This window comes from Trachurus japonicus, chromosome 17, assembly GCF_045865225.1.
Source record: "Trachurus japonicus isolate A0001 chromosome 17, Traja_1.0".
Classification (NCBI taxonomy): domain Eukaryota; kingdom Metazoa; phylum Chordata; class Actinopteri; order Carangiformes; family Carangidae; genus Trachurus; species Trachurus japonicus.
In genome coordinates, this window is record NC_140923.1 from 34,816,733 (window position 1) to 34,843,549 (window position 26,817).

The 26,817-nt window shown below is 38.2% G+C and overlaps 1 protein-coding gene across 8 annotated transcripts in view; it reads right to left on the minus strand.

The window, feature by feature from the left end:
• Positions 1-1,925: 1,925 nt before the first annotated feature.
• Positions 1,926-26,817, minus strand: part of st18 (ST18 C2H2C-type zinc finger transcription factor) — a 41,155-nt gene continuing 16,263 nt past the window's right edge. For 5 of the 8 annotated variants that reach the window (XM_085805610.1, XM_085805608.1, XM_085805615.1 and 2 more), the window contains 21 exons: positions 23,578-23,693; positions 21,015-21,066; positions 20,165-20,195; positions 19,735-19,922; positions 15,431-16,141; positions 14,574-14,708; positions 13,602-13,692; positions 13,414-13,506; positions 12,642-12,850; positions 12,131-12,330; positions 9,955-10,200; positions 8,729-8,838; positions 8,072-8,134; positions 7,691-7,759; positions 7,299-7,361; positions 6,649-6,729; positions 5,037-5,258; positions 4,779-4,867; positions 4,574-4,677; positions 4,330-4,476; positions 1,926-4,169 (listed from right to left, as the gene is read on the minus strand). In XM_085805610.1, the coding sequence (XP_085661736.1) occupies positions 4,029-4,169; positions 4,330-4,476; positions 4,574-4,677; positions 4,779-4,867; positions 5,037-5,258; positions 6,649-6,729; positions 7,299-7,361; positions 7,691-7,759; positions 8,072-8,134; positions 8,729-8,838; positions 9,955-10,200; positions 12,131-12,330; positions 12,642-12,850; positions 13,414-13,506; positions 13,602-13,692; positions 14,574-14,708; positions 15,431-16,141; positions 19,735-19,922; positions 20,165-20,195; positions 21,015-21,066; positions 23,578-23,693 (3,161 nt within the window). In that variant the 3' untranslated portion in view covers positions 1,926-4,028. The remainder of the gene's footprint in view (positions 4,170-4,329; positions 4,477-4,573; positions 4,678-4,778; positions 4,868-5,036; positions 5,259-6,648; positions 6,730-7,298; positions 7,362-7,690; positions 7,760-8,071; positions 8,135-8,728; positions 8,839-9,954; positions 10,201-12,130; positions 12,331-12,641; positions 12,851-13,413; positions 13,507-13,601; positions 13,693-14,573; positions 14,709-15,430; positions 16,142-19,734; positions 19,923-20,164; positions 20,196-21,014; positions 21,067-23,577; positions 23,694-26,817) is intronic. The other 3 variants (XM_085805611.1, XM_085805616.1, XM_085805609.1) reach the window with 2 other exon arrangements.

The following is a 26,817-nucleotide window of genomic DNA, read 5'->3' on the forward strand; positions in this document are numbered from 1 at the left end:
GGTAATTGAATACCTACTCAGAGAGGATCATTAGTCATGTCACTCATGGCCTGAAGAGGCCTGACTAATGATTCAAACAAGATCAGCATCTCCAAGTCTGACCTGCTTTTAGCATCATGATTAGTATGTGACACATGAAACCAGGGCCAGAGCCAGGATCTTAGACCTGCAGAGGTCGGGAGTCTCACACCCACTGAGAAAGTTTTAGCCAGCCACAAAAAAATGTATTATTCATTGAATTGTTAAGTTTTAGGTAAACAAAAAAATGGCTCTATCTTCCTACACGATAGTCTGTGTTCTAAAGTCATTTATGTTGGAGAAACACTGAGTTTATTTCCTTTAGATTATTAATTATATATATATTTTTTGGAGGGGAAAAGTCAAATTTAAACATAGTTAATCTAAAACTATCACAGCTTTGAAAACATATCACATATAGCTCTTCCTCAGATCATTATACCACTGAATACTGAGGAAGGAGTCCTCGCTGTCATAAAAGCACATACAGCACACACTACTAAAAATAACACTACATCATGTAAACACAGGATCCTTAGGTCACACATGCTTGCTATGTTTTTCCTCGAAACCAAACAATTTCATGCCAACTGCTTAATGAGATGAATATAAAACTGACAGTTTACCTAAGCAGGGTTAGCTGAAGTCATATCCCAGCATGCATGTTGTGTATGTGTGTGGGTGGCCATCAAGTATACTTTCTTGATCGTCCACGTTGTACATACACACAGCGTGTACATTATAGGAAGACAGGGTCGTATGTCACGTGACAGGAAATGTGTTTGTGGTGCCTGAGCGGCCTCTTGTGCTGAAGGATGTGTTGTTACTACACTATTTGAACTGCAGTTTAGTTTCGCTGCATGATGATGATACTGTATGTGTAAATAAACTATATGTGTAAACATGTACTTCCGTAACTTGCACCATAATCTATGATACACTGCGAGGCTGCAACTACCAGTTATTTTTAATAATTGTTCAAAATTGATTTCTCAAATGATCAAATTTAGGGTCCAAGGTGACATCTTTAGACAACGTGTTTTATTTAAGTGCCTTAAACTTGGCTTATCTCTGACAGTGATAGGCCCAGGAAAAACATGTTTATTAAGGAGGTTGGTCGATTATTGGTTTCATTTCTAATTCATTTAACAATGTGTTTGAGGATAAGAGGAGAGTTTAAACCATGGTAATGGTAATCTTCTAGGTTTGTTTGTTTGTTTGTTTTCTGAAAAGCTTGATAACAGGTTGGTTTTTAGTAGATAAGAGAGAATACCATGTGACGTGCTGTTTCATTTCACAAAACTTCATTTTTGTTTGTTTGATATCACCGCTTTTACAGCAATCTGATTTAAAAACTGAGACAGAAGTGGAGCAATAAGTTGATGAACTGATTAGACAAATGGCAGAAACTGTTTTTAATGTTTTAATGAAAAATATTTGGAGTTAATATTTATCAGTAACTGAGAGGTGAGGATTTGCTGCTGTTGTTCAACATGTAACAGGTAAACTAATCATTGTTGGGCTTTTATAGACCACATGATTAATGAACTTATTCATAAAATATTTGCAGCATTAAACTGAGTGCACTATTATTATTATTTTTAATTTAGGCTATTTTAAGTCATTTAGGGGGAATTGTTTGTTTTTGTGAATGGGGATGACATATAGCAAAGGTATGAAGCTGGACTTCAATTGTATCTATGTCTTTATTTTACTTTGTCAACCCATATAATATTAAACTTTATGCATGTGAACACACTGACCACTCCCTGTTGTTTTAGATGTAGTACCTCACATTCACCACTAGGTGATGCTAATGCCTAAGGAAAGCAGCACTACCTTTGACTTCTGAGGTAACTGGGTTCATGTTTGACTGACGGGGGACTTGAGCTTTGAGAAACCACACAACCATTTGAAAAGTTTATTTCTACCATACACAAACTGTACAACACAGCGCATATCTGTTTATTATGAAATAGTAAAAGTAATAGGAAGTTTCAATTTACAAACTACTTCAACTGAAAAAAGCATTACATTTTAATGTAAAAGAAAAGAAATACAATACAATTTCATATCATACTAATATCGGTCCACAAAAAAGCATTTCACATTACAAAACATCAAATACTAACAGGGAAAAATAAATATTATTCACAAAACTTCCTGAGCAAACGATGTGTGGTATAGGAATTAAATATACAAAATTATAAATAAAGGATTGTTAGGTTTAAAGAATGTGATTCAATTTTTTTTAAAAGATTAAAATTCTTTAAAATGTATTGAGTATTTGGATAAAATAGGGTCTTATTTTTTTCTGTAATTTGGCTCTTTTGCTGTTACATTTGTTTCTTCGCAATGTCCTAGGCTACATGTCTTTGACTTCTTTTTGCAGAAATGAAAAATGTATTGCTCAAATGAATTACTGTTACTTATTTATTTTCTCTTTCTTTTCTTGGGATTAGCCTCATGTTAAATTGAGACATGTATAGTTTGGTTATAAGACTACAGTGTCCCATTTCTCTCTTTTTGTTGAAGTCAAGGGCAGTGTGGTGGAATCTAAAAATACAAAATAATCAAAATATAAAAGTGCAATTGATGCAAACAAACAACTGATTAGGCAACAACTATCATTTGTCTATGTTTTCATTTCTTTTTTTCTTTTCCTTTTTTTTTGTATTTTTTTGTTTGTTTTGCATTTAATGATCAAAACGGAAATGCGAGTTGTAGTGGTAGTCAGCTCGGTTTTTAAATAGCTACTATTCAAATCTGCCCCAAGCGTTACAAGAATATTCAAACTGTAAGACTGGTTGAAATGTTAAGGCTTGTAAAGCAGTGTAAGATAGAACAGAAGAAGATGTTTTTTGTTGTTGTAATACACTCCTTTCTTTCTCCCCTCTCCATGCTAGCAAAAGTTGAAATAAACACCAGACTTTTCGATCTCAGTCATGATATTTCAAAACCTGACTCTGAGATTACAGCTACTGAGACAACGGTATTTAAACAGTCATCAGGAACATTTTCCTCCTATGAAAATAATTGTACTGTATAATAAATTAGACACCATCCACATAATACTGTCCTACCACAAAACATAGTACTTGTATATTTTTATGGATTCATATACATTTAGGCACATACTATATGCACACTCCAAAGTGTGTGCACAGAAGGCAGTTTAATATCTATATTTTAAAAAAGAAAGACATCTTGACAAAGTGGATTCTTGATTTTTGTTGCACTCTTCTTGTGGCACACTATGCAAAGCAGAGTTGGACATTCAGTTCACCGAGTGATGTTGCATTTTTTTCTTTTTTTTTGCTCAGTGTCACCTCCTGGTTGCATTCAACTGTTATTGGTTAAGAAGAAAAAGGTACAGTACAGTTGCATTGCATTTTTTTGATCTCAGTGTTCACTATGTCTTACCATACATTCAGTTTCCAATAAAGAAAGCAAAAGCAATGCTTAAAAATATCGATGCTTAATCGTTTTAGTAAGTTTTTACTTTGAAGGGAGATCCAACTTATGGTCTAATAATAATAATATAAGTTTTTCAACACTAGATGGCAAAAGTATGCCATGAAATTGGAATGTGCTTCTATGTAATTTACAATGTGCAGAAAGTCAAACAGATTTCTCAGATATTAAGCATTTACAATTCCAGAAATAAATAAAAATCAAGGAAATAAATACACTGATGAACAAATATAATAATAAATAGCAATAATATAAGAATGACATGAACACATACAGATTAAAATCAAGCAAACCATACAAAATAATTAAGTGCAAGAGGGGTAAAAATCTCACCAGGATAAACATATCAAGTGAATGCAGAAACAGCAAAAGCATTACAAGTCCGGCTGGTAATTTTCTCAGTGCAGTGTATTTACCGGGAAATGCCAAACACATTTCCAAAAGCCTTGTCTTATACATGCAGCCAAGCCAGCACTCTTCAGTAAAATAGAGCTATCTAGTGCCATTATCCCAAGTCAAAGAAACCTCTTGGTAGCTTAAACATGGATGCCCTTAATAGCCTGTTTGATATTATCCAAGAGGGCCTTGCACTCTGGAGAGTATTCATGCTCCGAGTTGTTGTACATATCAGTTAATGTGTTCACATAGGCTTCAAAATTATGCTCACTGATGGGTCCCTGCAACAAAAACATGTGGAACTATTAGTGAAAGCAGCACAGAAGAAATGGCAATATATATACTGTATATATATATATATATTTATAGAAAATGACATCTTTCCAGGACAGGTTATATATAATAAGTTGTGGTGGGGTCTGTGGTCAAGGCTTACTGTACCATTTGAGGCAGCTGAATGTCTGTTAGACTGTTAATGAGAGCTTGGCTAAGGCAAGCAAGCTCCTTCAGAAGGCTGTCGTTGTGCTGTTCGATCATCTTGTTCTCCTCTTCAATTGTCTTCAGGTTACATTCCATAGACGAGATCTGCTTTCGGGTACAAAGGAAAAAAAAAATCATCAAATTCAGCGAGCAAAGATCTCCAGCCGGTGTCCATAAAAACCAACTCGTGAGAGTAAATATTTACCTGGGTTTGGAGTTGCATCATGTCTGCTTCTATCTTCATATTGGATTCATTCAATTCCTTTATTTCATGATCCAAATGTTGAATATCTTCTTTGTTTTCAACGCCTGAGTTAAAACAGATCTCTTTTATTATGTTCAAACGATAAATACTGATACTTTTTTTTGTAAGCATTGCTACACCACACAGCATGTCAAGAGTAGCCTACCACTGCTGGCCTTCAGTTTGATAGTCATCATCTCCTCTTCTGAGTGTTTTTTCTTGATGCTCTGTGCGTTCAGTGGGCAACCCGACAAGCTAGTTCAGCAGGTCACAAATGACAATGTTAGGAGCGAGAACATCCTCAAACTTAAACATCTACAGATACTGTGAATGGGAGTGCAAACGGTGCCCATTGTACAGTAAGAATGTAACATGTCGACCAGCAGTATTGTTTAGAGATAAAATGGAGGACAGGCGACCTCACCTTCTGTGAGTGGCAAACACATTATTGGCATGTCCAAGGCCGTTGCAGCCAGGCAAGGGACAATGGGGTAGTTCCTGTTTATTGGCCTTCCAAGCAAAGGGCAGCCCATTGATGGACGACTCCTTCTGTCTTTTGGCAGCAAGTGGACAACTGCCTGCACTGCGGTGGGATGTGTATTTTCCCGATATATGGCCCTGTCCGTCACATCCAATAACTGGACACCTACCAGAGAAACAAACAAAGAGTCGCACACGTTCTGAACCTGCACATACCATGGTCCCACATGGGGGAAAAAACAAAGAAATTAGCATCTCTATGCTCCGGACAAAACAGAGACGTTCAAGTGCACGTAAATAACAACTACTTCATTGTTAAACTGCAATTGGGAAAAAAAGAGCGAAAACTAAATCATTCTGTGGTATAATTTAAAAAAAACTCCCTTTCAATAACTAGACCGGAAGATTTGTTAACCATTAAGTTGATTAATCCAGTCAAATGCTGATTAAAAATGAAGTCGCCAAAACTAGAGATGGAATCAAATAATCGCATTAACTATAAGTTACTAATCCACCCAAACTTGAGTGAGAACGAGTGCTGTGTTCGGTGCATACATTTCGAGGTGACTGATATTTGTGCTTGAAAAACATAAGCACAACTCGCACTGAATATCATTAAGAGTTTGTCGGTTGTATTTCCAGGCCTGTTTTCTGCAGGTCAGTAATGGAGTGACATGAATTACAGATAATTGTCATGTATCCCCTCATGCGAAAGAATGTAATTTGAAGGTGGCTAACCCTTCCCTTATTGATAAAGGTGAAAGGTCACCTGAGATGATACAAATGGCACACATGCTGTAGAGTGCTGCTGCAAAAAGCCTGTTTCAGCATTTTGTTGCTCAACAGCACAGCAGCACTTAGAGGACAAAACAACACCAGTGCCATTACTTACATCTACCACAGGTAGGTAGCTTGATGCAAGGCACCAGGACAATGGAGGCATGCCATATGGCCTACTATTTACAATAATCTAGGGACATTTGCTACCCTCCCCCTGTCTCTCCCTGTCTCTCTTAATGTGTATGAGATCTATTCCAGTATAATTCCTAAGCTCATGCCCTTGCATTAGTAATTAAAAAGAAAAAATCAGTGTCCAGATGTATAAGTAAACAAGGGCTCATATATCTGACTTTGGATTTAACCTGCAAATCAATTACATTATTTTTTTTTCAATAACACTTTCACAGACAACAGTGATTAAGCCGCAAATGAGTGCAGTGCCATCGGAGCAAGCAATTCAGCATTTTCTTAGTATACTATAATTATAAGGAAAGCACTCAGTGAAGAGTGATAAGCCAGATATTCCATTCAGAAAATATGAAAAATACAAACTCTGGGAAAAAAAAAATCCCTCAAAAACATGCTGCTAATCCTTGGAAAATAATTCACTAATGTTCTGACAAGAGAAGTATTATTTTTCTTTGTTTAACTTAATGGCCTCCAGGTATAATGCCCTGGGTACAAAAGCATGACGCATTTCAACAATGTTTTCTTGTTTTATTTTTGAAACAAAAAAACATGACAGCATGGGATGAGAAAAAAACAACAACTCTTACTTAAGCTCTTGCTCATCTTTGTCATCCTTGTTTGGTGTGAGCTTCAAACCTCCCTTTCTGGCACGTGGACATCCTGACAAGCTGGAAACGGTTGGAAACAGTATGGGTTAACTTGAAGGGAAACTAAACTGAATTAAGAGTGAAAACAAAGGCTAAAGGCGAATTAGCAGCTATGAAGAATGTGGAGCTTCAATTACCCTCATTTAATTAAGCAAATCTAAATTTATATATAATTCAATGTTTCCACAGTGAAAAGTTGTACTCTATGGGCATTTATCTACTCTAGCTCAGACAGGTAGACACATGTATTACATTTAATCAAATCTAAATTAAATAACTGATAAAAACTCTACTTATTATATAAGTTGGACCTGGTGTTAGCACATAGCAGCCTGACATAAACTTGGACTAAAACTGCACTGATATGTGAAATAGAATATGAAACAGACAGCCTTCAAACTGCATGTAATTTGGATGATAAAATAATAAATAAATGCATAGATGAAAGGCAGCCAACAAAATCAGTAAAAACAAGAACTCAAAAAGTGCAGCATGTTTGCAGTATAAAGTGAGACTTTCACCATCTGTTTGAATGTCATGCATCTGACAAATGTATTTCATGCTCAGTTGCGATGATTTTTCTCTGCTACCTTCTGTGCGAAGCATAGTTCCCAGTCACGTGTCCAGATCCATCACAACCAGGTGTTGGGCACCTGCAGGTTGGGAGACACAGAGACCAGGTGCTTTTTACAGCAAAAGACTGAGAGTAGAGAGCAGTGAATTCAGACTGATATGTAGAGATGTGGTGCAAATAGCATACAACTTCATGTGGAGCAGATAGAGACTGTGCCTAACGTGAAGCAGCAAGGAAAAAAGAAGAGAAGAGAAGAAAGGAAAGGAAAGACAGGAAAGGAAAATGAAAGGAAAGGAAAAGGGAAAAGGAAAGTGTTGACCTGAGCTGATCTCCACTACGGCAAAAACAAACTGTCTAGTTTAATGTGTAAAATCCTTTTGCAACAATAACAGTTTTCAAAACACATACTTTAGTTCCTGAGAGTTGGCTGCCATCAGTGATTTGAGTGTTTTGTCAGCCAGAGGACATCCAGACACACTGAAGAGGATAAAGAGCTAACAGTCATTTTAATGCACTCTTTGATCACAGCTGAATTAAATAATCTTAATACAATGTCTCAACGCATATTTATACAAAATTGTTTGAAAACACAATTCCACTTCCTCCTCATAAATAAAAATCTTTTTCCTGTCACCAATACGGGGGAAGAAATGACATAAAAATCTATCCATACGAGCCGTGGGACTAGTTTTCAACTGTAAAAATAAACATTATTAAACAATAAGCACAGGTTCCCTTGTCTGTATATGCGTTGGCTGCGTCTAATGAGAGTGTAATTAATTACAGTACCTCCGATGTGAAGCATAATTCCCCGTCACATGGCCACTGCCGTCACAGCCTGGGGTCGGACAGCTGCAGGGGAACACAAAGCATTTAATACACAGATTACTCTATTTCCCACAGACTCCGCAAAGCTCCAACTGAATCTTTCTTTCACATTGAGAACCTTTTTTTTTTCATATGCATTAAAGAAGTTAGTACAGCGGGAAGTTTAGTAGAAAATTATTATTTTATTGCTCAACATTCAGTTTAAAAATGTCTCTGAATGTCGGAGGGGGGTGCTGTGCTGTGGAAACTAGAGGGTCCTACTTTTCTCGTGTGATTCTCAAGAGGAGACCCAGCAGAGCATGCACTCTAACTACAAGAGTCAAGAGTTGTAAGCTTGTACAGGACATACAGGGAGACAACTCACTTTTAAATAGATACATTTCTTCTCCACATGAACCTGCAGACATACCAGTTACAGTCATAGATGTAACACAGTGAGTTTCATATGTGTGTTTTGACTCACTTATATCAATCTGTCCTACTTAAACAAAGGTACAGTTTGGAGTTACACTTTTTATTATTGAAACTGACCATCTGCCAACTCAGCGGGAGGCCCACATTATGCACGGCTGGCTGAATAGAGATGCCTCGAGAGTTTCGGTCTTTAACGTGACATACCTCAAAAGCTCTTTCTTTGAATCTCGTAATAGCAGCTTGGTTTTGGGGCTTATCATGCTGCCGTCTCCTTGATAGTGCTGGTCCTCCAAGGAGACCTGATCGTAATCCTCCTGCGGAGAAAGAAAAGATAAAAACATGGCCTTAGCTGTCCAAAATATTGAACCTGAACACAATGTGCAATGACCTAAAAGTGAATAATTAATGAAAAATCCAGTATAATACTCTTAAAACACAAGCCCTCAGGGTTAGAGTGCAAGGAGAAGAGATTATGCTTAAGGATACTTAAACTGTAGTAAACCATACATCCATTTAAAGTCATACTTAATCCAGATAGTATTTATGATGTATGGCCATGACGTATGGATTTCCTTTTCCTTTTTTTTTTTACACAGACTAGACTGGTGCATGCAGTCACCAGATGTTGTGTATGATTTAAGAAGCAGGTCAAATGTGACAACTCCTGATATCAACTACAAATGAATACCACCTGTGAAGTAATGAAAAGAAAACCCTTTGAAGTCCAGATTAAGCTTCACTGAGGCCCCTGGGCAAGAGTGATATGTGGAGACTAGATTAGCACTATAGTCCTCAGTGTACTGTATATTTACTACATGATGTAGATGCACAGATCTGACTGCACAGAGCTTTGTTATACGAGAATTGTTATTATAACGTTCTTTGTTATAGAGATTGCCTACAAATTACAACATCTGTATTTCATATCAAACTTCTCTAATCTGAGTCAAGTGCCTCTAAACCAGATTTCACACCATAACAATTTTTCAAATGGTAACACCTCATTACAATTCATTAGATCCGTAAAAATCACTATCAGGTTTCCTGGGAAGAAGTCAGACAACTATTATAAAATAGAGTTCTGAGATTTAGGTGAGTTCAGTTTAGTTTGATGTGTTGAGTTTATCAAGCAGAAGTGTATTTGTAGGGCAATCTGAATTATCACAATAGAAAAAATGGTTTCAACGTTTCAGAAAATATAATGTAATAATAATAACCTCAGTATTTATAAACTCCTACCTGCAAACCAGTCTGTCAATGTGTTTATTTGTACTTTACTGCACTGAAATGTCTCCGTTTGGTGACTCCAGAAAGCCTCAAATCAAGTTCTCCCCATCCATCTCTAAACATTTCTCATGTTTTTAATGCAAATCTTATATTTTTAGATGCCATGACATTACAGGTGTCAATTGTCAGTGTTTTCTTTTTACCTCGTTGTCCTGTAAGAGATGTGCTTTGCTGAAGTTGACCGGGATGGGGCTCTCCCAGCTGTCTCTCTCAGACAGCGGCTGGTAGAAGGCGGGGCTGATGAGCACACTCCCGCCTTTGGCCACAGTGGACTCGGGGGGAGAGATCGGGTCGTCTGAAGGTGCCTTCGTCTGGGCTTTCACATTCTCCTTACATTTCTTCATGCTTAAGTCCAATGTGCCATTTTCATCCACTTCTATAAGCATGTCCTGAAGGGAATAAGTTCAATTCTTACATAAAGTAACACGTATGATAACATGTTGTGGAAGAGCACCGTAAATAAAGTAATATCATAGCTGTGAGTGCTAACATATGAAAACAAGTGACTCAGAGGATAAAAATAGAAAAGATATTTTCTAATTACTCTTGAAGGAATGTAAATAAAACACCATGATGCCTCATTATGTGACAGCAGCAATATGGTAAACTTAAATCCAGCAACACTTCACTGTAAACGTGAAAAATTACTTTAGAGTTCAGAGCACACAAATAATACGTACAGTGGTTATCTCACACTAGACAAAGTACCAAACTAAGCCAGCGTTAATTCTGCTGAACACAAAAAAAAAATAATCACTGGTGTGTAGTTTTTCAGTGACAGCTGTGTCATCTGTTTTCTAGGACACACAACCAAGATGGCAGCTGGGGGTTTGGTGGGGGTGGGGGCTGGTTTTAGGTCATCATTATTATAGCAAAAATTAAAAAGCTTAATGTGGCATAAGTTTCCCCACTGACAGATGTGTTTGTCGTTTTTGCGCTGAAACGCAGTAGCATGATGACTTATGGCTGTTTTATGGTATTAAAAGTTTTACCTCATTAAATGCTGAAATCCTTTTCCATAAATGGAACCAATTATTCAACGCATATGTTTCATTAAAGCCTATACATCATTATTTTTCGTAACAGAGGGGAGCCTTTCAAATTAATTAAAGGGGATAATTTTCATGAACGTTGGATGTGGCTGTCCACTTTAATTATTCAGCCATTTGATGTGTGTGTACCGAATCAAAATAACACCAGTGTAAAACTATGGGACCGGCGAGACTTTTTGTGATTTACTTTGATTTTTATTTGTTTTTAGCTCTGACTAAAAACTAAGACTAAGGATTTTTTTTCTGTTTTGTTTTATTAATTAATTATTGATGTAATTGAAGCTGTTTTGTACTGTTAAGCACGTAAAATCAGCTTGCTTTCACGCTTTGAAGGCCAGCTTTTGGGTGCTTTTTTTGTGTGTGATATTTCAACGTGTAATATACATATGCAGATAAGTTAAAGCATCCAACACCATATAACACTCTAAATATGGCCCCTTATTTCAGACTTGAAAGCTGTTCTTTATTTTGTACGTCCCTCCAAGACAACTAAGCTGTAAATGAGAACAGATGATTAACTTGCTAACACTGTTTTATTCATTCAGTGGGCTGGTACCTGGTACAGGGCCACATTCTCAGCTCAACAAGCTGGGAGACAAGGATCTGTGCTGTGTAGGTGTGGAAACCTTGAATCATCTACAGTACAGTGTGCACGTATGTAACCCACAGAATGTGATCAATATTAATCACGGAGAGTTTGGAAAAAGTTGAACACAATGCCGGGTTGCAGATAAAGACAGCTGAAGAGATTTTGGATCTGTGCACATTTCCAAGAAGAGTTTGGATTTTGTGTGAATTAAACTTTTCAGATGTTAACGCCTTTAGCTGATTGGCTTAATCCATTAAAATGCTCTTAAAGACTATCTGGTGTAGACACACAGCCTATGCTGGATCATATAACTAAGCAAAATATCCTCTGCCATCTGCAGCGGGCAAGATGCATTTTCAGACAACAGTTCAGGGTTTTTACATGCCAGCTGATGTCGAAACTAAATACAATACCACATGTTTTACAAAAAAAATAGACAAGTATTCGTAATTGGAAAGGAAGGCTGATTGTATTTCTTCTTTTGATGTGATTACACAAATTTTCATTTGTGTACATTAAAGCTTTATGAAGTGGAAACCTCCTTGTTTTTCTGCCACCAGAGTGCCAAGCTCCCTTTGCCAAAATCTGTCTTTTGATGTCTTCCCTTTTTATACACAAATCAGAGTTCCTTTAAAATGACCACATTAAATACCTTTCCAAGTGGTCTAATTTGATTACCTTTGTGGAGGTTGCCAAGGGCCGGCCGGCGACAGCCTCCATGTTCTTCCGGTAGCGAGTGGAGAGGTTAAGGATGGCGGCGGTCGCTGCTGTGGCTTGGAGACCATCCTCTTTTTTGAATTGACTCGGCGGGCTGTGCTGACCAGGGGTGGGCAGGCGGCCACCTGGAGCACCAAGGAAGCCAGGATACGGCTGAGGTGCTAAAAAACAAATAATTAGCAAATAAGTTTGTCACTTTGACACCAGGTGTTCCGCCTAAACTTAATAAGAACGCAGGTTGTAAGTTGATTTTTGTTTATTTTAATGACAAACCCTGAGATAAAAAAAAAAAATGCAGACAACTCCCAAGCCAAAACAGCCTCTGATATACGATGAATATGGCAAAAAAAATATTATAATTCAGCAGCTGAAACAACATGTAAATGCATAAAACATATGGCAAAAAATGCAACATTCACTCGTTAGATAAAAAATTACTTTTTTCTTTGGTTAAATAAAATGTAAAGCTTACAGTCAGGGAAATGTGACATTTCCTGGTCCTGGTTGGTTCCCATCAGAGGCTGTTTGCCGAAGACCTGTGCATCAAAGCTGGCGTAATCAAAGCGGATTCTGCTGTACTTGTCCATGTCTTTTGTGAGGCTCGTTTGCAAGGCTGCTACTGGATGAGAGAGCCTGTAGTTCAGCTGGTTCAGCTCAAACTTCTTTATCAAGCCGATGGCTCTGCAAGGAGGAAAATGAAAAGAGAGGGGGAAAAAAAAGCTCAGTTTTATTGTGTAAAACTTGTGGAATAAGACACTACACAAGTTCATATTAAGCAGTTAAGTGTAGACATTGTTTTAAACCATCAAGGGACGCCAGTGCTTTTGCACATAGAGTCTGGGATCTGATGTGTGTTGTAGATCCACAGCCAGGTTGCCAGACTAATTAATATAGTAGGAGTGGGCACCCTGCCCATGATATATCCACGGGGAACAAAGAGTTCTGCTCTTTTATCATCTCTAATAGAAAAGAACTCACAGGACCAGCAACCATTGCTTATGTCTGCTTGGAAAGCTGAAAATAGACTGTGTGTTCTGCTGGGATCACTGAATAAAAATATCCCACACCCTCTCCTCAACAATAATAGTGTTTATCACTTTTTTGCATAACCTCAGTTAGGCTTTTACAACTTCAGTCCACTACAGAGCTGAACATGGATTTCTGGGTGCTTGATGCAATTATTTTTCTGCACATGTGACCACACTGAGAGCAGTGAAAATCCCGAGCGTTATCTGGCATTATACCTCGGTGAGCGGTCAGGTGTTTGTCTGCATTTCAGGCTGTCGTCCTGAGGTTTGGAGACTTTCACTGCAGCAGCGATGGGGCAGCCTGAGAGACTGGTTGGGGAGGAAATCAAACACATTAGCCTAATACTGTAACTCATCTATGAACAGGGTACAGATTTTCTAATGGCTTTCTGCCGTGGATGTACCTCCGGTGGGTGCTACGGTTGCTGTTGACATGGCCTCTTCCTGTGCACCCGGGTGTAGGGCACTTGAGGACGTTCTCATGCATGGCCAGGACTGAGGGGAGACGAGATAAGCTTGGTAAGAGAAACATGTCCAGAAATATTTCAACGTGTGAGATAATGCAGAACAGAGCAGGAAAGATTATAAGATGGTGAAAAAATATATATATTTACTGGGCATTTTTGTAAATAAACCAAATTCATTTTCATACATTAAACATTGGTTTATGTAACTGGCTGCTACATTAGAGCCTATAGAGCAAAGATCCTACAGAGACAGAAATAGGAGAAAAAAAAGCAAAAGGCTCTCTCATTGTGAGGAATGCTGTAATGTCGCTGAAATGTAAATAGCTTAGTGCAAAGAGGAGCGTAACAAGACAGCTGATTATATTCTTCAAAACAAACGCGTCGTTAAAGGTCCGCTCTGTATCCTTAGAAACTTCTTTTCTGTACATATTCTCCAATTAGTTTGTTGGAGTTGTCTATTTATTTTTGAATACTGCGTTAGCTAGCCCTTTGATTTGCAAATACTGCCTCCAGTCTAAGAGCACACGCTTTTTTGAAAAAGTTAATTACTTTTTCTGTTCCTTTTGTAACATTACTGTTTAATGTTGAATGTTTGTTGAGTTATATTGAAATGACTTAACAATCGCCAATGTGGGGGAAAAAAAAAAGAATTCAATATTCACACATTACAACGCATTATGAGAAAGAGAGAGGGAGAAAAAAAATCCTTTAAGTTTATTTGAAAAGTTTCATGCACATCTTTGAATTGAACTAAACATATAAGCAGGTCTTTCTTGTCTTTGGACTTGTGCTAAGAGGATTTCAATTACTGCGGCTGATTTTAAATCCTGAAACCGTTTTTGGCAGTTTGTATGGGTAGAAATCATCAATTATACCGAATGTATACATACAACTGCTGGTGCAACTTACTCTCAGGAGGAACTCGGACTTTATGAGGACAACCAGACAAACTCCTATGATGTGGGTACAGGCCGGTCACATGACCAGTGCCGTCGCAGCCAGGAGTGGGACACTTTATATCCTTTTTATCTGTGCGTGGAGAATCTGTGGACACAGAAAAAACAAGATTTCACAATGAAAAAAAACAAAAAACAATACAACCACTGTGCTGATGCCGTGACGTGCTAAATCTCCTCTCCTATCTAAGAAATGTGGACATAAATGAAACATACACATAATGCACTTGTCCCTTATTGTACATAGGTCAACAGATTGAAATATCATGCAAGGCCACACACTTTTTTCACAAAACGCATCTATTAATCTGTCATTTTAGTTAAGGCTGCAGTTCAACACAGAGCATTCACTTCTTAATGCCCATCCATCGAAAGATTACATCTAGGATTACACATTTAGCCGCAGTCATTTGAAGAATCAGAGGGAAACATGAGAGGCACTTTAGGAGGATTTAAGACTTATGGTCATGGTTAAATATCCAGTTGATTCCTATCAAAATCCAATATTCTGAGTAGTAGCAATTCCATCAGAAAATTTTGTTCTTCTTTATTTTAGTCTGTTTATTTATTACTTCACTTGTTGCCAAAATGTTTTTAGTATTTAAGAGGATTTCCTCCCTCTGATCCCTCCCCACCACCGTGCGTATGCTTCTTTTATTCCTTTTAATGTTTTTTTTCTTTTTTTGAGCACCCAATCATTGAAAATCACAAGTGGTCAATCTGATTTACCCCGAATGAAGGTGCATCTGTTTGTTCTCAAACTGATCACTATTTTTTTTTTCTTAAGACTTGCACACTCTGTATTGTTACCTTTTCCACCATGATAGTTGAGTCTGGGGTCCATGTCCATCATCCTGTGCTGCCTCCTCTCATTGGTCATCTGCTCCATGAGGAACCGGTCCATTTCCCTGTAAGCGTGGTGTAGGACCTGCCTTTGCTCTGTCTGCAAAGCTATGGCCTGCTCCAACAGGCTGAAGTTAACCCTCCCTCGGCTCATTTCAAGGCCCCTCTCGTGGAGGCCCAGGGCCCAGCCGTCAAGCCTAGGTGGCCTCTCCACCTCCGTCTCACCCTCGCTGTCCTCCTCTGCAGGCGGAGGCCTGTATCTTAAAGACTCGGCCTGAAAAATACTCACTCTACCCACTTGACTACCTAACTCTGACTGAGGCTCTTCTTTAACATGGCCGTTCCTGCCTGAAAGGTCTTCAGAGGCTCTGGAGGGACTGCGGCTCAGGCCGTTCACCTTGGCAGACAGAGACAGAGGCTCCCACTCAGCTTCCCTCATGTCTCTGTATGGACTCTGCGGCGAGGATGTAGCGCTCATCCTCTCTTGACTTTGGTCTTCTTCATTATTAAGCAGCTCCTCTTCATCTTCATCCATCAGAGGTTCAGACGTGTCCGGCTCACGCTGTGGAGAGTCATCAGATGTCACTTCCGACCATCCAAGCGAATCGTTGGACTTAGCTGCTGCATCGTGGCAGCCATTTCTGTTGGCCACGCCGTTGATTGTATTTAAGTTTCCATCTAAAACAACAAGAAAACACATATTATTCTCTGTGTTTTCAAGTGTCTTAAGGCCACATACAGTATGTTCTCTTTCTGACCATTCACTTACACACAGGATAAGAACTGTATGTCCTTGGTAATCTTCTACAAATCCTTTCAAGGTTTTAAATTTTGCATTACTTCTCAATGAATAATATCTTCAGAAAAACATGTTTTTATTACCATCTAGAGGATTTATATGAACACATGTTACAATGGAAATAATAATAATGAGGTTGCAAGATTTCCAAGCAAGTATATTTGAGAAAACATAGTATATGACCCTTCTCTCTGCTAGTTTAACATGAAAGCAGGAGATGAAGAACACAATTGTTTTCTTCTTCCTTTAAGTCTCCAATTGGAGAAACAACCCAAAATAGATTTAGGACAAGATTATGGGGGGATTTACAGTGTGTTGGACAGTGAACATCAGCTTTTAATTAATGATGTGTATTTTTAAGTGCAAGCTAAGCAGCAACATGTTGTCATCTGCACACACACAAGAAAAAATGATTTTAAAAAACACATAATTGTTGTTTCTAAGGACGGGAACAAGGAAAGTGAAGAGGATTCCTGAAAACACAGATGGCAGAAACCACAAACACGGAGATAAAAGAGAGGAATTTCTGTGAGCTGCTGCTGTCTGTGTGGCAGGACTTGGTTTAGGAGAAGCCAGCCAACCTCAGTCAAAAAATTGACAATAATTTTGTTGGATAAAAGTGTTAAAGGCACAGCAGCCACCAGCTACAGCAGGACTGAGAGGCCTGCCTAGTGAACGTGACACAAGGTAAATGCACAAATACAAGTGAGATTAGTTCTGGTTAGATTTTTTTTTAAAAAAAATCATAATAAAAATCAAACTGTAGAAAAAGAAATGAAAAAGTATTAATTCAATTGAAATGCAATTATTGCATTGTTATCCCTTTAATTACAACAGGCTGTTTTTTTAAAACTTGTAATGATACCTGTGTATTATACCTGTCGGCCATGGTGAGGTAAAACATTTGTGGCTAACAACACATCTAATTATCTGAGAGTAAACAGACATTTAATTTCATTAAAGAGTTTTAAAAGCTTTTGCAATAATACAGCTTTTCTCATAGAAAATAAATTCTAGTAATTTTAGGTTAAGTCTTTTTTTTAAATGCTAGTGAGTGTAATAAGATATTATATATGATATATGTAGTGCTATTAATGCAGATTAATACAATATATATGTGTTTCTTCTTGCAAATTTACACTCATTTTGTATAATCTCTTTTCTCCAGCTTATTTTGCTGAGTGCTCTCAATAATTTAATTAGCATTGACCCCTGGTCCGCCATCTTTTAGAATAAATCCAGAAATCCCGGTCACATGTGCAGAAAGCCACAAGACTGAGTGAAGCCTTACGCACGTCTGCTCAGTGGAGCAGACAAAGAGGGTTAGCTTTATCTTTCAAAATGCATCTGAAACAACACTTTATTAACACCACTGATAATATTAAGTCATGGTCAGTGATTAACAATGGAAAGCTGTCATCTGGATTGATTCAACAAAATCTCCTTTGATCCTCCAAAACCAGGCAAACTTATGCTCGATTAAGGCTCTTTGGACTGTGAAGGTTTTTACTTTCAGCAGGCTGGACTGTATATCCTCTTAAGTGGCCAGACATCAGAAACCAAACCAAAAGAGAGGTTGAGGAGATAGATAGAGATGGATTGTTAGAATCAGATCACACAGTGCTGAGGATGATACAGATATAGGTATTATCAGACTGCCACCACAAAAACTTAATCCTCACTAAATGAGCTTTAGAAATGACAGAAATGATCAAGCACTAATAAAAAAAGGTAACTGCTTGTGTGATGTATTAGTTTGCGGTGGAATTTGACATGTCTGGTTTCATGTGCGTTGTACTCGGGCGACATTACAATGTGTTACGATGTGTTCCTTGTTGTGAAAAATATTTGAAAAGAGGCATCTAAAGACAAACCCTGTTGAATGAGAAATTAAAGCCAGTTACACGTATTTACATTTATGAGGCAAGTAACAAGGGTTTTGTTTTTCATCCAGATGGACTCCCTGGCCTGACACAGCCGCATACAGTCAGACAAGCACACAGACATATACACACACACAGACAAAGACACACACATAAGTGCAGTAAAAAAAAGAAAAAAAAAGGAAAGAGATGGAGGAAAAAAACTTGGATCCCTCCAGTGGTTTGTGTGTTGGAACAGGTGAACAGTTTGTACTCCAGAATAGCCATTACCAGCACTCTGCAGCAGGGCTGCAGTTGGCTAGAGTTGAACACAGTGTGGCTCGACCAAACGAGAGGCTTATTTTTCTCCCTTTTTGTTAAAATGCAGATATGACTAGCTTCCCACTGCAGAAATTCTTACTGCCTCCAGTCCACTTTTTTAAAAACAACAACATTTTCTTTGTTTTCCTACAGAAAATAGACCCTAAATCTGATCACAACAAAATATGCTCTGAATATGTTTATCACTATCTGTATTCATTTGACACCTCTATACACTTTGTTTTTGTTATCTGGCCAGATTTTTTGTTTTTTGTTTTAAAGCAACAGTCCACTGAACATCAGGTTCAAATAGGGAAAAATATACAGCAGTCAATCAATGTGTGATGATAAAAAGAAAATGTATCTAGAATTCACAGCAACAAAAGGAAAAACTGTTGATACACAGTGAATTACTTAGATAATTGTAATGTAATATGAACCCAGGAAACAAATAAATTCCATTTCCAATGAATCCACACAATTCAGTGAGCTACTCTCCTGGTCCATTTAACTACACACATGTGTACTATAATGAGCTGTAGACATTATGCCTAATTATGTATTAGACTGTGTTAGAGGGCCTAACAAAAGCTTTTGAAAGGGACAATTACGTTTGTTGCTTAGTTACATCGTTAAAAATATACCAAATCAGTGCAGATTATAGTGGGCGAGAATGCACATGTACACCACGAGCATTGTTGCCAAAATGCACAAAATTCAATTCATTAGGAAAAAAGAAAACATTTTCGCGCCTGAAAAGGACAGTGGCATAAGTGAAAATAAACACTTTTTAACTGTTGTTGATTAAATTCTCCTGTTGTTGAGTAAAAATCTTTGTTGAAATAAATCGAAAACAAAACATCAAAACACATCAGCCTCTTAATGTTGACGACTCGTTTGATTTTCACAAAAGGCAACTTGGAGGAAGTTTAATTTGAAAATCAAAGTGAACTGGTGCACACCGCCATTCAGTTGTTCATTCTATGGATTCAATGGGTTTGGACTGGCTATTCAAAAAGGACAGATGAGGGGTCTGAAATCTGGCCTCATCAAGAGAGGCTAAAGCCACGCCAAAAATATCATGGCAGATCAGCTGTCAAAACTTCAATTTGTGGACGTGAGACACAACTAATGTGGACCCAGCAGTGTAGTCTTTCACTTCCACTGCACAATGACTGCGGCTGCTGGCTGATGGCAGAGGGAGGGAAATATGAATGCAACAGATGGGATTTTAAAATTCAGCGTCAATTGTTCATCAAAACAGACAAAACAACAGGACATCTGTTTACCTGCTGGAGTGTCAATGTTCCTCAGCTCTTCTTTGTCCTGTGGCGGTGCCAGGTCCTCGCTCTCCTCTTCACATGCCTCGCTGGGGCTGTAGTGGCGGGGCTTCATCAGCAGGGACTTTCTCTTGTTGACGGGGGCGCCCTGCACCCCTTCCTGAGCACTCCTCTTCCTCGCCATGGACCCATATGGGCTGAAGGGACGAGGGGGGAAGGAACAAAAAAGCACAGCAGGGTCAACAGAGTCTTCTGCTGGTTCCTTTCAAAGGTCCAGCTACTAAAATTTCAGACTTTTTTTTTTTGTTTAAATAATACATCATCAAGTGAGAACCCTAACAAAGAATCACATGTTTGATCTGGGAAGAGAATACTTCCCATCTGGCTTAAAGATGAAAAAGGTGAGAAAATTCAAAGTGTTCACATCATAAACTCGTACCTGTGCGTCTCAGTGATGCAGTCGGCCAGCCCTGTGAAATAAAGGCCAAGAAAGAACAGATAGAAAAAGTCATGTTTACATTTCCACTACAGCAGCGGAGCATCTGTCGACATATTCTTCATCAAAGGTTCAAGGCGACTCACTACTTTTGGGGAATTGCTAATAAAATTTTACGACGCTCTGTAAATATTTGTTTTGTAGATACTGTTTTAGGGATGACACCACGAGGACGACTACTGCTTCACGCAGCCTTTCACCATAGATTTTATTCTCTTTTACAATGCCATCGGGTATAATCAGCATAAGGATGGAGAAGTGGTCTCTTCATTGATCTGAAAAGCTTTTCATTCAGTCTGGCTCGTTCTCTGGGAGACAACACTGGCTCATCCTTTGACAGCAACGACAACATGATCTAAAAGGGTAAATCAATTTTCCCAGAGGCCTGCGTCAATCTCATTCACAAGTTCTACCCATACTCCCATGAAGCACGACCAATAATAACACTTTTCATGAATTTCCCCAGATGTAGTAATAGCTTCGATGTGAGCAGGCAGGCCTCAGAGGCCCCGAACACTTGCATAATGACATATCCAGTCTAGAGGTTTTCAATCACACAATATATACACACTCCTTAACTAATTTGAGCCAGTGTTCCAATTTAATGAAGTTATTCCCCTCTGAATAATGAAATGGCAGTGCAGTGCTCTTCAGACCGGTAAGATAATACATAAAATTGACAGTTATAAAGTTGGATTGTTGAACTGATACCCCTAACCCATGACGATAAGTGGAATGTGTGTGTGTGTGCATGTGTGTGTGGTTAAAAGCTAAAACTAAAAGCTGTACTCACCTGTGCTACTGTTACATGTTTTCAGGGTTTGCTCCTCACCTTCAGAATCCATCTGTAAATAAAACACTAGATGTAAAGACGAGACAGTAGGTGACAGATTGTAATGTGTTGCCCGTTTTCATTAATTTCTTTTATTTAAAAAAAGAGGTAAACAGGTTCAGATACTTCTATTAGTATTGTTGATTTTTGTCAGTCACCCAGAGCCAGTGAGGCTTAAAATCAATTTGTGTACAACATCACAAAGAGCACCTAAAACACCAGTAATATGCAAACACATGAAGTGTAATGTCAGGGGAGGAAAGTTTCAAAGGTGAGTAAAAATGTAATGACACTAAATAATGACATTAAAGCACGGACAGCACCTCACTGTGTGTGTTTAGACAAAAATAGTTGCTAAAATCCATCCACTCTCGCTGGCTGTTGCTTGTGGGTCCCAAATAAAACCTATTAAACATAATTATTCCAGGCTGATGGTGGCGTATAGTGGTCACAGGCCAGTGAAATCTGTGAGTCATAGGATATGCTGTTACTTTTCCCTGGTAATGGGAAACATGACTCCTCTCTCTCGTTTGCTGTTGTGATTGAAGGCACTGACCTGTCATACATTTATAATAGGGGAGCAGGTGTGGCAGTGATGGACCTTAATTTCCTTTAATAAACCTTTTATGTGCCACACTCTTAATGCCACGCCGGGCCCTCAGAGGTCCTGCTCATAATAGGTTCATTACTTTTGATTACTACAGCCTATTGAGACAAACAACTCCCAAACACTATAGATTACATTCTGTAAAAACGAATGTACCTCATTAGTTTGTAACACTTTTCCACACAGACATGTTTCAACATTTTGTATAAATTTGTTGTTCAGAAGGCAAAATGTTGCTCTTACATGCTGCAATCTGTAACGTGGACATTAATCAAAGTTCAAACGATGTTATCAGTAAATCTAAATATCACCACTGAGTCACACATGTTTATTACCAAGCTGTTTTTTTTTAATGATTATTTACGTGACATTTTGGACATGCCATGTTACACTTTTTCATACTATGCTGAGTTTGTTATAGTTATAATTAGTGTAATAATAATAATAGATTGATAATTTAAGTTTAATTTAAAAAGATGCAATGTTCAGCCGTGTGACTGTTTAACCGCTGAAGAACAACCAGTTTCAATGGGGCTTAGGTTGTATCATGTGTCTAGCCATGACTCCATTTTCTTCCTCATTACACTCTGTACACTATCCATATTCACACATTACAAAAGTATCACAGCATTTAAACCTTTTCTTATGTCAGCACTAACGTGCATGTGTATTTCTGACATAATAGTAACAAACATTAAGGAGTTTGAGTTTATAACTAATTCACATAACAACGTGGAACAAGACGAGGAAAGACTTGCTAGATGCTGCGGTGTGGAAACAGGTAGTCCTGGCATAGCAACAACATGGACAAACATGTGACGCTGAGTGTTTACAAAAGCAGAACAAATAGATACATTCAGGGTGAAACAGGAGATGTTGTTTAACACTCTCTGCATGATCTAGCTGAAGACTTACATATATAATTTACTTTTCTATTACTATTGTATGACAGCTCTTTCTGGCAGTGTATCATGCATTTTTCAGACACTGTTGTATGTCATGAATTTGATCATGGATATTTGAATGAACACACTTTACTCGAACACCACACATTTAGCAATTACTCACAGTAGCCTATATAAACATTCAATCAATTATTATGAAATGAAATGTGTCCTAATATGATAAGTTTTCATTTCTGACATTTACTTTACATTAAAAATATTTTAAATATCTATTTACAAAGATACTACTATTTACTGTATGTAGGCTACTAATAATAGTTTCAGTATATGAATATGCTGCAACAATTGTATTAAATCTTGTGCAGTATTCAGTTTAAACACGGGAATAAGGCCAACGAGTTCAACGGTTAAGCTACACACAGTGGTGTTTTTGTAAGTTTTGCTGTTAAACATATTCACTTTGCGTCACTGCTGAGTATAAGGTTTTAGATTTCACACTGTACTTTCTGGGACTGTCATTGATTTCCATTAATTTCAGTTTGAAAAACTTGAATGTAAAACAAACATTGCATTATGTAAACCACTGCGTCTGCTTTTTGAAAAAAAAGTAATCGACTGTCAAACCTCAGAAACATGTACTGTAATGAAATAGTACAGAATAAACATCTTTCTGAAGTTTTCTCATTTTTTATAGGTATAAATCCAGACAACATGACATCTAAAGGCAACCATCACTAAAGAAAAAGCAGACTCAGCAACACGTTTTTAAGAGTACTATATTACAGTATCTGCCAACCTCCCACAGCTCTGCATAAGTCAAAACCAATCTCAGGTTGTGATCAGTGTGGTCAAAGGAGCTGTGACACTCCACCACTTAGTGTGCTACTTATCCAAAACACTGTTACACAATCACTGATCCCCAGGGAGGTTTTTTTTTTGGTCCCTCGCAAAAGTTATTTTTCCACCTTGTGTTCAGAATTAAAAGCTCCCATTCGTGTGTCAGCTTATTTACCTTTGACTGTAGTTTTCCAAGCGCTCTGTAGGATAAGATGCCAGATCCACACTGTCCACCCTGGTTGATGCTTTCACACTTCTTATCTCTCAGGAGGCGATCGTGTAATTCATTATCTATAACAGAATATACACCAGACACAAATACGTGTAAACTTATTCACTCATAAGCTTATTGGAAATCAAATATATGTCTCTAAACCAGCTTTCTGGAGCTTTTTAATTATCATATTTCCATATTCTGGGACGAGAATATGGAGTCAGAAAAAGGTGGAAAGAGCATATTAATACCTCACATGGAATACGGAGTACAATACAAATTGATTGCTTGACAGAGATCAAATTGCTTGCTTCTAATTAATACAAAACATCCAAGAGGGAAAACAAGGATGAACACAATGAGTACATTAAGCCTCTTCACTTCACAGATCTTATTATGGAATTATTTATTTCTGTTAGCTTTGAAAAAAAATAAAAATAAAAAAAAAAAAACAGGAAGAAAAAAAAACCCAACATCTTCTTAATTATAGCTCACAGAGCATTTCCCCGGAAAAAAACAAAACTGGGTGAAAAAAAAGAGAGAGTGAGGGAGGGAGGGGTATTCACTCAGTTTCATTAGCATATGAAAAAAGACTCACTACTATTTGAGCTGGTTCGTCATCTGCTGAATCATATTTATGCACACCCCCCCCTTCCCCATAAACGCACATACACAAACCCCAAGTCCAACACAAATAATGCTTCTCAGAGGACTGTTTCCCTACGTCTAGGGCAGATTTCTCAGGGGGGAAAGGAGGCAGCCTGATGCTGAGGGTCCATGAGATTTTCTATGTGTTAATCTGGCTGCTAGGTGTCCTTGAGCCCAGCCCATTCCCCCCTAACCCCATCTGCCAGCATTCCCACCACAGAGGAGAGAATGGGCTGCGACTGGGGGTAGAAAAAGAGAGAGACCTTCCCAGTCCAGCAATCATGAATAACCATTGCATCGCACCATTATCAGAAAAGGGCTGGATCCAAGATGAGATGATGGAGGGGAAATATCTGTAAAACACCCCAACGCTCCTGACATTACTCTAACCACACTCTCGCATTTTGCTGAAAGTGATGCTATTATTATTATTTTCATATAATGCCTTATTAATACCGTGCAGCTGCTGTGGATATTCATCACTGACCTTGAGTCTTTGTGTCCCCTTGTTCCCAGCTTATCCGTGCACTTGGGATGCTCTCATGTAATTAACACAGACATTATTGTGATGGAGTGAAAAACTCTGTGCTGATACCTCATCTTGAAACCAATAAACCAGGCCAGAGTAGCAAAGTAAGATTCTGGAGACCATAAAATTAATTACATTATTTACTTTTTATTATTTCCTTTAGATAGGTTGTACAGGCGAGATGATAGAGGCAAATGAGATTAGACAAAATAAGATTTCAAAATGTCAGTGCTGCACACTCAACCAACCAACTGTTATGATTAGATTACTCTTTTAATATAATTACTGTCTAAGGCTGTGTGTGGAAACAATGCATACATAAAAAACAGAGGCTGTGTCTTAACTGATTCCCATCCTTTTCTCCATGAGCCTTTTTCTCTTAACCTTTCTTCAACAGTATCATTTTGAATTATAGGGAACGGATGGGTGCTCTGTGCAAGGTCACTGTCTGGTGTGTACTCACCCCTCCACCCTCCCCTCTCTCTCCTTGTTTTTGTTTCCTCTTCCAGAAGCACACTGAGTGAAGGGTTAAAACTGGAATGGATTTAATTATGGAATGAATGGAATTATAATGCGCCTGCAGCAAGTTTTCCTCCTTATTTATTAAAGCAGCTGATGGGCCAGGTTTGATGAGCCACTTCTGGCATAATTGAGTCATCACACAAAGAGGGTTCCTCGCATTCAGAGTGGTTTTATCAGCAGCAAACAGACCTGATTACTGGCAATTACACTCTGATCTAGGGGAAGGAGAAAAAAAGGGTAAATGTGCGGGGTAACTTCTGTGTTTATAGTTTACCCCGGGAATAATTTTCACATTAATTTTACATGCTAAGTGTATTCTGTTTATGTACAATAAAGAGCAAACGGCAGGAGATAGCACCTTTTACTTTCATATTTCCTTGTAATGAATGTCTGAGGATACAGCAAACTGATCACAATTTATATTTACCCCATAGGGGGTTCGAGGTGTGCAGAGAATCAGCCACACATGCAGCCTGAGACTAGCTGAAAGGGAAAGGGTGAGCTAACAGTAATGTACCTGCTGGAAAAGTGTTCACACCTATTTCGTAGACAGCAGGTAAAACTGTACACAGAGAAAACAGGTGAGTGCTTTTACCGATTTTCATTGAGATGCAAATGCTTCCGTGGTGAGTAAATTAAGCTCTGCTCAGAGATTAAAATCAGCTTCTGTTTAGAGAGTATTTAGATAAACAACTTTTCTTTCTTGCCCTTTTTTCCCCCTTTTTTTTGTGAGGTGACTAGGGAGCCATCAGTCCCCTAAATACCAGCTGGACATCAGAATAATGGCTGGGGTATAATAAAAGAGGGGGGAGGGGACAAAAGAGGTCTAAGATGTCAGATTTATGGCTGAAACTTGACCTAAAACCTTTCTGTCTTTTTCTTTCTTTAATTCCATGATGTTTTTATTGGTTACCTAAAACCTAAACCTTAACAACACCGGATAATTAGCTCTTTTACATAAAAGAAAATACTTAATTGAATCAAGCGACAGATAATATTGAAATCGCTCTTTATAAATGAACTCCGTTTAATGTGTTAGATATCAAGATGACATCTCAGTGAAAGAAAATGCTGGGCTTTTATATGCACTGTAACATACATGTATATGCCCTTGAAATTAAAGAAAGAAAAAAACACACTGTATCTCAAATAAAATTATTCTGCCGGCAATTTATGAGCATTCCTCCGACTGATGGAGGTTTCTGGATTCACGCAGACAGTCAAAAATCTTGAAGTCAACTGCGATTTCAGATATAACAGCCTCACAGCTACCCTGACGGCCAAGCAAAGTGTTTGTGCCTTTTGCCAAAGAGTACTTTTATAGAGGAGCGTATTGGCATCTTATCACTTCTCCAAGACAGAGATGCTTCAATAAAAGAACACAGCTCACAGAATTCTTAACAGACAATTAGGAGCCTGGCTAGCCACTATCGCTTCAATGATTTGTTATGATGGCATAACTACAGGGGAAACTTGTTATTGGACGGAGTTCGCAAGAGTCC